Raw genomic sequence first — 12,246 nt, forward strand, 5'->3', positions numbered from 1 at the left:
TCAGTTGCCACTTCTTAGCCCATCTGCCCAAATTATCTAGATCCTGTTGCAATAGCACACTGCCATTACTGTCACTAACAAACCTGCCAACCTTTGTATCATGCAAACTTCGACATTAAGCCTGATATACCTTCATCAATATCATTGATAAATATACAAAACAACAGTGGACCTAACAACGAACCCTGTGGGACACCACTAATAACATTAGTCCACGAAGAGCAGCACCCATTGATTACCACCCTCTGTCTTCTCCCACTTAACCATCCTTTTATCCATTGTAGCAACTTACCCTTAATACCATTCTGCTCCAATTTGTACAATAGTCTTCCATGTGCAACAGTGTCAAAAGCTTTCCTGAAATCCAAATATATGATATCAAAATTATTTTTTGTATCCAGTTCCTTTGTAACCACATCATAATATCCTATCAAATTTGTCAGACAAGACCTTCCCTTAACAAACCCATGCTGTGTCTGAATTATTGCTTCAGTCTTGTCTAGATGATCTTGCAATGCATCTTTAACCAGCGACTCCATTATTTTACCCGGAACAGAAGTTAAACTAACTGGTCTGTAATTACTCGTGTCACCCTTCGATTCCCCTTTGTGAATTGGGGATACATTTGCACATCTCCAGTCCGTGGGAACCTCCCCTGAGTCCAAGGATGAGTCCAAAAATAAGCTGTCTTTGTCTGACATTAAGTTGAGGGACAACTAGGTGACATATACAGTAATTTGTTTATTGCAGTTTAGGGAACGAAGGTTATAATGTATGTACTCATGCTTGTTTAGTGATAACTTGTTAGCTATGTAAAGAAATTTTCAAAAAAATAAATAAAACTTTTTGAGTTATTTTATTTTATTTTATTTTTGTGTAAGATGGGAGAAATGTGGAGGAAATAAATTCCTAAGTTCAGTAATACTGGAAGCTAAAAACGATTTCTTCCACAAGTTAAAAAAAAGGAAAACATTGTTACATGTTCCAGTATTTTATTTGTTTATATTATATTAACATAGTTGTTTAGGAACCTCTGTAGCCAGGTGGGCAGGAGCAGCAGTGCATAGCACCCGCTTCTTGATTAGACTGGGGTTCGAGCCCGTGACCACCGAATACGGAGGATGAAGAAAGGTCAGGGAATGACCACCGCATATCCCCGGAGCAATATGGCCTTAGTTGCTAATGCTCCTAAAAACCAAACAAATAACAATAACATAGCTGTTTAATTGTTGAAGTTATATTATAATATGAAATTAATAGCACTAAACATAAATGAATAATAATAGTCTAACAGTGCTGTAAGAACTGATGCAGTTTGAGAACCTGTATTCCTTTTGAACTTGAGATGCATGTTGCAAATCTGTTAGTCATTAATACAAGATATTTTTAGTTCCTTTCCTTGAAGAAAATTCTCTTGTGACATTGAGTTCTTTATTATATGTTAAAAAAGAATCACCTGGGTAAAGAAAACAACAGTTATATAAACTGTAAAGATATGACTTTATATAAAATAAACTTTGTGTTTTTGAATGGTCTCAGTCTGGTTAATTCAAGAATCTGAATAATGGGGAATGAACCAATGGTTTCTTAGTCAGTTCATCTTCTCAGTTTTCCACTGTGGTTTCAGGTTAAACAGAAACAAGAACATATACATTTCAAAGATATTACTCCAAAAATAATGTTTACTTCATTTTCAAATAATGAAATATAAAGTGGGTCAGATTATTTTCAGATACTGTCATTGAATATTAAAACAGATCAAAAGAATTTAATTTTTTCCCCCATTTTAGTTATGGACCAATGAAATATAACTAAATAATTTTCTTACCTGAAAAGACCATGTACTTTCTGAACCTTTTATGTCAGTAATAACTTGTTCACTTGAAGAAGGCAGTAAATGTGGATTTTCTGTTAACTGTGATAAAACATCCAGTACTTCTTGCAGGTGAGTAACTTCCTGCAGCATTTGCAATTCCGATTCCTGTAACATATCAATTGAGTCATTTTCACTGAAACATTCAAATTCTAGAAAAATTTGAAAGAATCATAAATCCAGATGAAAGAGATAGTATCTCCTACAATGCAATTGAGTGGTATTATTCCTACTGTAACAAGTTAATCAAATCATGGGATTGCAGAACTTCATAGCAAAGTTCTGCAATCCCATGTGATTGATAAATATGGTTAATGATCATATTTATCGTCAAAATAATTAACTGTAAACTCATCTGACCTAGTGGTCATGTCACAATATTAAGAAACACAAGCATTTGAGTGGACCAAGCCCATGTAACTAATAAATATGATTAATGATTGTATTCAATGCCAAAATAATTAAATGTGAACTCATCTGACCTAGTGGTCATGCTGGAGTATATACAAACACGAGAACTTAATATTTATAAAATTATTAATACAATTACATCAGCTCTAAATTATCTTGATGTGGGTGGACTATCTATCATTTGCCGATTAACCATGCTGTTACATAACTACTTGCACAACAAATTCTATTCAGCTTGCTTGACATTTGATTAATTCTTTTCTTCTATTTACATTACTTTATTTTTTATTTACAGTATTTCATATTTTTGGTGCTACAACAAAAGCATTGTTATCTAACATGCATGGTGGTTTAGGACATTTCAGTTATTTGAGCATCCCATAAAACTAGGAAAATCAGGTAATAGCAACAGTAAAATTGAAATTTTGGCTGTGAACTAAGATAAACTATGTCGCAACCAATAAAATAGAAAGTATAAGACAATAATAATTTAATCGTATTTCATTTTGAAAAACCTATGAGGGGGTGATCATTTAATTGGTGGACTGGGGCAAGATTTTATGTTTACTGCCACTAGAGGTGCTCTCCCTGATTGCTACTGACCAGAATGTGTGTGTGTGCCAGTGCTCGTCAAGCTAGTGTTGCATGAAGAGAGTTTTTTAGCTGTGTGTTACTGACAATCGTTTTGAAGCAAGTATCATGTTGGACATACAGATTGAACAGCAATATATGATTCGTTATTGTGTTAGACAGAGCTTAAATGCATCGGAAACAGTTAAAGATATGAATGTCGCATATGGTATTGAGAGTCTTGGTAGGATGGCCGTAGTTAAATGGCACAAGTGATTCAGTGAAGGCCGCGAGTCTACTGCAGATGACCCAAGACCTGGGCAGCCTTCGTCTTCAACAGCACCTGAGCAAATCACGAAAGCCCAGAAAATCTTGGATGAAGATAGTTTGCCTGTTATTTGGTTTTTAGGAGCATTAGCAATTAAGGCCATATTGCTCCGGGATATGCGGTGGTCATTCCCTGACCTTTCCACATCCTCCATATTTGGTGGTGACGGGCTCGAACCCCGGTCTAATCAAGAAGCGTGTGCTACGCACTGCTGCTCCTTCCCACCTGGCTATGGAGGCGCCGGATGAAGAGAGGCAAATTACACTGTGAATTAGCCATGTCAGTATATCCATTTCATACAGCAGTGCTCACAATATTGTGAAAGATCACCTTAAAATGTTGTGAATCTGTACCTGCTGGGTTCTACACAAATTGACTCCAGAACAACAACAGCAAAAAATAGACTTGTGCAAAGAAATGCTTCATTTTGAAACATAGGGTCAAAACTTTTTAAATCCAATAGTGATGTGATGAAACTTGGATTCTTCACTATGATCCAGAAACAAAACACCATCGAGTGAGCGGAAGCATTCTGATTCACCAAGACCTAAGAAAATTTGAGCTTCTCGTTCAGCTGACAAACAAATAGTTCTTGTATTTTTTGGCATAAAAGGCATTCTTGTTACACATTTTGTGCCTCATAGAACAACTATAAAAAAGGAAGCATACTCTGAGGTTCTCAGAGTCAAACTTCGTTATGCCATTTGTGAAAAACATCAACAACTTTCAGGTGTAAAGTGGTTTCTCCATCAAGACAATGCCAGGCCCAATATGCCTAATATTATGCAGTCAGTGAATCTGTTGTCTCTAGGGTTCTAACATCACCAGATGCATTTGAACAAGATTCAGAATCTGCATCACTTGAATAAAATTCTATTTCAGTATAAACAACATACTATAAAGAGCAGAATTAATGTCATCAGCTTTAACATGCTGTCCATCACTGTTCCTTTTCAGTCCTGATATCCCAGGCTGCAGATTCATTATACCAGCCCATTAAAATATTATTTTATAGGAAAACACTTTACACAAAATTCTATTAGCAGGCACACACTTTACACAAAATTCTATTAGCAGGCACACACTAAGGATGTTCTGATTGTCACAAACTAAAGAATGAAAATTCAGCAAGCATAATCTAAAAATTTTACCTTTTCTTGTGGAAAATACTAAACTAGACAAAATAACTTCAACATAGGCAAAGAATATATGAAACTAGTATATAGCCTTTATAGTGCTCTCTAGACAGTGCAATTGATACTAAGCAAAATCCCAGCTGTAATGCAATAGCCCAGGATTCAATCAGTGAGCAGATATCATTCCGTTGTTCATTTCATGTGCTATTCCTTTTACAGTGCTCAATTATTGACTGCAACTGAATGGATGCATATCTGTATTGAAACACAAAAATTGCAGTCCTTTTGGATGCAAATTTACATTCACGAAGCATATGTGTTAATGGGTCACTAGTTAAAGAAGTAATGTAGGACCATCTACACAGAATGCAATTATATTGTTGTCAGAGCACTAATTTGATAAGGGATGAGATTATATGAACAATCTGACTGGATAATAAGATGCAGTAACAAAGGAACTAGATACAAAAAATAATTTTAACATTTAAATGATGGAAAGATAAATAATTTTCCAATTAAAAAAAATTTGCTTTCATTTTACTTACAACAACAGGTCTAAGATATGTAACAAAAAGACAAAAGCGACTTCTTTCCTCGATAAGTGCTTTTCTGACTGACTGCTTTTCAGTTTCTTCAAGCAAAATATACTTATCACTAACATCTTGCAAAGCATAGTCAAGGGTTCGCTGAAAGTCACTCATACCTACTATAAAAAAGTAATAAAGATACTAAGACATTAGTGGATCAAGTAGCAAATTTTAAAAATTTAATGAAAATATGTTAGATTAGGATATACCTTTAAAATTTTCTTTTACCATTTTGTTCTTTTAAGCATTCACAGAAATTTACCCCAGGGGACAGCCAGGTTCCTGAGCTGAATATTATCATTCTTCTCTTTCTTGGTGATTCCCTTCTACTTCTCTCTCTCTCTCTCTCTCTCTCTCTCTCTCTCTCTCTCTCTCTCTCTCTCTCTCTCACACACACACACACACTTTTTTGGCTGGTGCAGCATAAGCCTCAGGCTTCCTTGTACCATATGGCTAATAAATAATAATATACATAAAGCATACAGTTTCCATTTCTAGAATTAGTAGTGGGAAATGATGCAAAAAAAGCAAGCCTATACAGCATCAGAAAAATAAAAAAAAACTTCCCCCTTCACTTGTCCATCCCCTCCAATAGTTCATCTAGTTCTGTCTTGAATTTACACCAACTACCCTCTTCCAAAACAACATAAATCCAGCATACCAGCATTACTTCATCTGTAATGATACACGTCTTCTACCAAATAGATCCTGTGCAAGCCTCTGAAATGCTGCAAAATTTTATTTTGTCACAATTATATTCTTCTTGCATCTCAAAGTCAAAGAATGCAAATTTTGTGATTGTTCCTTCAAAGTCGATCTTGGGTCATCATACTCTTGACAAATGTACATGTAGACCAATCACTTATACCCAACTCACTCAATTTTCTGTAGAAAGTGCCATGTCCTGTCAGTAAAAACATTGTTTGCAAACTTGGATTAAAACAGGCAGGCATACCCTTACATATCAGATTCACAATTGGGAAGAACTGTCTAGTTATCATCCCTATTTTAGAAATGTGCCATCTATCTTGCCAAATGTTAACTAGGAGACCACAAACACACTTCTTTTGTTATTTATAACTACAGTTAGGTTTATTTGCAATTGCCAACCTTTCAATATGGTAAATCTCACCTGACATGGAAGTAAATGGACCAAGAGACAAGATTCAAACCCCATAACAGCCAACCACTCAGCACCTGCAAGGCATCATTTGATACTGTTCTAGATGATCTTGTCATTCACAATAGCATTGCTCATATCACAAATATTTTTCTAACATTTGCCTTTTGTAGGGCAGTGTCCAGCACTCCACAGCTCACAACTGGCAAGGATTTGGTATTTTTTTTTTTTTTTCCCTCTTTTAGGAGTATTAGCAACTAAGGCCATATTGCTCCGGGGATATGCGGTGGTCATTCCCTGACCTTTCCGCATCCTCTGTATTTGGTGGGAATGGGCTTGAACCACGGTCTAATCAAGAAGCGTGTGCTATGCACTGCTGCTCCTGCCCACCTGGCTATGGAGGCGCTGGCAAGGACACACACACATACAGTCATAGAAAAGCCCAAAAGCTCTAACTTTGATTCCCCATTCCTTTCTTGTCACTCTTGCTATCATGCCAATGAATATTACTGTGATTAAATTAAATAACTAACATTTACTCTACAGTAAACTTAATGGAGCCTTTACTGTTCTTCCAGATATGTTCACAGAACCATGTCTACATATATTGTATGTCTAGTCTGTTAATACATTTTGTTCTTCTGATAAACTGCATATTTTACCATCAGTTTCCCAATCCTTGTAGACCTCTCCAACTGTTGTGTGAGCGACCTGTCATTCATGCTGTTGAACTCAAGAGCAGTGCCACCCAAAATGTAGCAAAAATAGTCATCTTTTGGTACCCGACAGATGCCAAACTTTCTCTTTAATATTTTTAAAATGTTTTGGATTTTTTGAATTCTGCTTAAACAGTGCCAATATTTTTTCTTTTCTTAATAAATTGTAGTACTTGCTGAGTACTTTTTAAAGTTTTGATAATAATATAAATTATCACCTGATACAGAAGAAGCCTATGGTAGATATAAACCAGTCTTCAATAAGTCACACAGGAGGTTAGCCAAGCCAAGGCAGATTACAAGGTGCCACAGGCAAAGAATGCCAAGAAAAGCAGCAAAGACTACTTTACTCATATCAACGGTAGAAAGAAGGGGTTGAATCACATTTGTCCACTTTATTTTGATGGTTTAACTGTTGATGATCCTGTTCGGGCTGCATAAAAACTGAATAGGTATTTTGCATCTGAATTCACACATCAGGAATTCTTTTAGGGAAGAGGATGCCACAAGTTTATCAAACTCAAACGGGGGGGGGGATGATTTTATGATAACTGAGAGGAAAGTAGGAGAGCTATATTAAAGCTAAACATAAAAAGGCACCTGGGGTCAATGGGATCTATCTAATTATATTAAGGGAGGCACCAAAGGAGGTAAGCAAGCACTTATATATAATTATGAGAACATCTTTGGATTCAGGGGAGGTTCCGATGGACTGGAGATGTGCGAATGTATCCCCAATTCATAAAGTGAGATCAAAAGGGTCATGAGTAATTACAGCTCAATTAGCTTAACTTCTATTCCAGGAAAATAATGGAGTTACTGGTTAAAGAAGTAATGCAGGACCATCTAGACAGGAGTACAGTTATACTTCAGTCAAAGTATGGTTTGTTAAGGGGAAGTCTTATCTGACCAATGTGACTTGATACTATGATGCAGTAACAAAAGAACTAGATGGAAAAAATAATTTTGATATCATATACTTGGATTTCGGGAAAGCTTTTGACACCGTTGCACAAAAAAAGACCACTTTATAAATTGGAGCAGTGTGGCATTACTGTTGTGGATAAAGGGATGGTGGAGAGGTGGGGGGGGAGATAGTGTCAATGGGTACTGCTCTTCATGAAGTCCCACTGCATTTGGTGATAGATCCATTGTTCTTTTTCTCTATTTATTAATGATATCAATGAGGGTATATCAGGCTTAATATTGAAGTTTTCAGATGGTAATACAAAGGTTGGCAGGGTGGTTAATGCTGCAACAAGATCTAGAAAATTAAGCAGATGGACTGAGAAATGGCAATTGAAGTTTAACATTGGCAAATGCAAGGTACTGTATGGGAAACAGTAATCCCAGAGTAATATATCAACTGTTGTGTGGTACTACACTCAGAGTAGTAGAAAATGAAAAGGACCTGAGGGTAATCGTGCAGTCTGATATGACGTTTTCTGAGCAGTACAGAGAGGCTGCTAACACAACTCATAGGGTTTTGTCAATGGCATACAGGAATTTTGCAAGCTGGGATAAGGAGGTGATTATACCATCATATAAGACAATGGTCGGACCACATCTGCATACAAGTCTGGAAGCCTCATTTTAGAAAGAATGTAGAGCTGCTACTGGAATGAGTACAGAGAAGAGCAACAAGGTTGGTGAGGGAACAAAGGTGCTCTTACCTAGAAAGGCTATGCTCCAAATGCTGCAAGGTGATCTGATTAAAGTGTTTAAGGCTTTGAATGGCTTGAGCAAACTCAATGCTGGTGGGATTCTTCTTCTTGCTCAGACTATGCACATGAGGCAGCATAAATTCAAATTGAGGAAGGATGGCTGCAGAATAGATATACAGCCACTCCCCAACTTACACAAGGGTTGCGTTCCAAGGAACTCCATGTAAGTTGAATTTTACGTAAGTCGGAATTTCCCTATGCAGCACTTGCAACTATGCACACTGAACTTGATTGAAGCAAAAAAGAAATGTTCAATGAATATGTAAATAGAATTACTTATTCAATTTATTTTTATCATATGTGCAGGAAAAATTTTAAAAGTGTACAAAATTACAAAAGTGTGTAATTAAAAAAATTTTTCTTTAACGTTGTGGAAACCAGCGTGATGCTTCAACCTATTAAACCATCCGTTGCTTGTCATGAACTTGGCTTGGTGTTTGCCGTACTTATTCTTAATATCTTCATAAATACCTCTTGCTTTTGCTTGAATGGCCATTACACTCAGGGGGCACTTGTTTCTGAATCTGATTTTCCATTCATATTATTAATAGCTTTTCCATCTTTGATATAGCACATGAACACTATGTGTTCATGTGCTATATCAAAGATGGAAAATCATGTGCTATATTTTGTGATCACTGTTGATCTTCAATGCGTTGATTCTTTTATATGCGCACTGTCCTTTATAATAGTATTCACTGTTGAAACAGCAAGACTAATTTCCATGCAATAGATAAACTTTGTCCTGCTTCTTACTTCTTAATCATTTTCATTTTCATTTCTAAATCAATTTTGTTTTGTTTCCTAGCACTACCACCACTTGAACTTTCCGTTGGTCACTTTCCCTTCATCATTGTAATAAGTAAATAGGAATGGAGAGAAGATTCTGAAATTTTATTTAAGTTTTTTTATATGACAGTGAAGAGTAAACAAATTTAGCGAAAATAATGTAAAAACACACAATTCCAGTTATCAGTATTATTGCAAATGCTACTGCATTAGATTAACTCGATCTTAACTAACTCAGTAGTAAACTCGATCTCATTAGATCGAGTTTACTACCTGTTTCTAATAGATTTAACAGAAAAGACTAATAAACAGGAAAGTGCAAACTGCATTTATTGTTTTATGGTCTTTTCTGTTAAATCTATACTCTCCAGCAAATGTTTGCATTAATTTTATTTTCGTTTATTTGCTGGAGAGTGTCATTATGAAGTGTTTTATGTATCATATTGGGGTAAATCTCTCTAATTCTGGTGCCAGAGAACAGGATTATGCACACATGATGACCGCCAGCACTCAACTGCAATATAGTACATTCCATGATAGGGTGCAAGTGCACTCCCCTTGTGCGATTCATAGTACTATTATGGGAAGCTATGTTCAGTGCTTCAAGCCATGAGCGCTGGCAGTAATCACATGAATAGTCAACGATTTCAATATCCCGTCAGGGATCAAGATTGTTCTGCTCAACCCAATAATGCTCGGTGACTGTGGAGCATTCAAAATTGGCGGCTCACAGAGCCACCTCATGTTCAGAAACCTGATCTTTCAATCTTCTACCAGACTCACCTACATAACATATCCCCCACCAGACAATCCGAGCATGTAATGCGGTATATGGAACCACTCCTTAGGAAAGGAGGAACAGGTGTTTTCAGCTTAGAAATAATAGACTGTAATTTCCTCCCCGGAAGTTGCACACATCGTATATGATGGAGATGCAAAATCCTAACAAGACGTTCCGATACACCTGGATAATAGGGAAGTAGGTGGTAGAAATAAATTTATTGATGTGAGGAGGGTTAGTTTGCATAACAAATTTGTGAGCCTGAAGCTCAACACCTATCTAAAACATGAGGTAGATAACAGCAATTTGAAAGCTCAGCCCTAATTTTGGAAATCTCCAATGCCCTGTCACCAGTTGAAACAGAGTGCGTCCAAGCATGGGAGAATAAAGTGTGAGCAGTGCTAAGCAAATGACCAGGGGCATGCGCAGACCCATAACTGGTAAATTGGCCTGTGCACATTAGCTTACTTTAAGTAAGCTAATGTGCACAGGCCAATCCACGAATCCACGCATTGGACTAACACGCCCAAAAAAAGGAAGAGTATTATCAACCTCTAGTTCAATCATAAACTGAATGATGGGCGACAATGAATTGAGATATTGCAGCCATCGAGATTCCAATCCCCGAGGGACAATGGCAAAGATATCGTCAACATAACACCACCACAGAGTGATAGGAACAGGTAAGTTCCCGTCATTCAGTTTGCGATTGAACTAGAAGTTGATAATATTCTTCCTTTTTTGGATGTGTTAGTCCAACGCGTGTATTCATGTTTAGTAACTTCCGTTTTCAGGAAGCCAACGTGTGCAGGCCAATTTACCAGTTATGGGTCTGTGCATGCCCCTGGTCATTTGCGTAGCACTGCTCGCACTTTATTCTCCCACATTTAGACGTACTCTGGTTCAACTGGTGACAGGCAATTGGAGATTTCCAAAATTAGGGCGGAGCTTCCAAATTGCGGTTATCCACCTCATGTTCTAGATAGATGTGAGATTCAGGGTCACAAATTTGTAATGCAAACTAACGCTCCTCACGTCAATGAATTTAACTCTACTGCCTACATCCCCTATCATCTGGGTGTATCAGAACATCTTGCTAGGATTTTGCATCTCCATCATATATGGGGTGCCTCTGTAGCCAGGTGGGCAGGAGGCAGAGCACAGAACACGCTTCTTGATTATACTGGGGTTCGAGCCCGTGACCACCAAATACGGAGGATGTGGAAAGGTCAGAAAATGACCACCGCATATCCCCGGAGCAATATGGCCTTAGTTGCTAATGTTCCTAAAAACCAAATAACAATAACAACAACCATCATATATGATGTGTTCAATTTCTTGGGAGGAAATTACAGTTTATTATTTCTAAGGTGAAAACGCCTGTTCCTCCTTTCCTACGGAGTGGTTCTGTATACCGCATTACTTGTCCAGATTGGAGGGGGGGGCTTACAACACCAGTCAAAATTTTAATACCGGTATTTCTGTATTTTTAATTTATGAAACCAGAATACCAGTATTCCAAAAACAAACGTTTTTCTCAATAAATTTTGATGACAGTTAGGTGCAATAAAGTAAGGAAAAAACAAGTACTGTAATTACTTGAATTCAAGTTCTAAATAAACATTTACTGCAATAATAAATATTCTGAAAAAAAATTCATTAAAAATACAGTTATTCTAAAAACAAAAAAAACATACATATTGTTACTGCAAAGCTTAGTTATGTTTAAGCATCCACACTACCTGTCTGAATAAAGGGAGCTCTTAAGAAACATAAGCAATCAATAGTATGATCATTTAAAATGGATCTAATTTTGGTACATAGTATTTGATTTGTGGCAGAAAACGCCTTTTTGGATTCTATTTCTAGCTTTGAACTTTTTTTTAGCAAAAATAGTTAAAAGTATTTCATTAATTTCCGACTCAAGTTCATCGTTTATAATCTCATTGGAGTCAGGCAATTTCTTATTTTGGAAAGAATTTGTGGAACACTGATGTTCTGTTCCATGTTGGTCTTCCATGGTTGAATTATGTTCATCATTTTCTGAAGGAGAAAGACATTTTATTCAGTGCAGTATAACTTTCACTATAGTATCTTTACTGAGTCTGGGAGAGAGCAAAGAGTGGGGATAAGGAATAAAGAGAGCAAAGAGTGCAGTTAAGGAATTCTTCACACATATAAATACAAAGAAGAGAAGGACAAATCAGATCA

The 12,246-nt window shown here is 36.7% G+C and overlaps 1 protein-coding gene across 1 annotated transcript in view; it reads right to left on the bottom strand.

Annotated features, from left to right (window-relative positions):
* LOC150080923 (uncharacterized) overlaps nt 1-12,246 on the bottom strand; it is a 284,011-nt gene that overhangs the window by 223,342 nt on the left and 48,423 nt on the right. Inside the window, exons 5-6 of the mRNA XM_090380857.1 lie at nt 4,864-5,024; nt 1,829-1,981 (exon numbers count right to left, since the gene is read on the bottom strand). Coding sequence (XP_090236983.1) covers nt 1,829-1,981; nt 4,864-5,024 — 314 coding nt within the window. The remainder of the gene's footprint in view (nt 1-1,828; nt 1,982-4,863; nt 5,025-12,246) is intronic.

This window comes from Mastigoproctus giganteus, chromosome 9 (assembly GCF_048544385.1).
Source record: "Mastigoproctus giganteus isolate SK-2022 chromosome 9, ASM4854438v1, whole genome shotgun sequence".
Lineage (NCBI taxonomy): Eukaryota > Metazoa > Arthropoda > Arachnida > Uropygi > Thelyphonidae > Mastigoproctus > Mastigoproctus giganteus.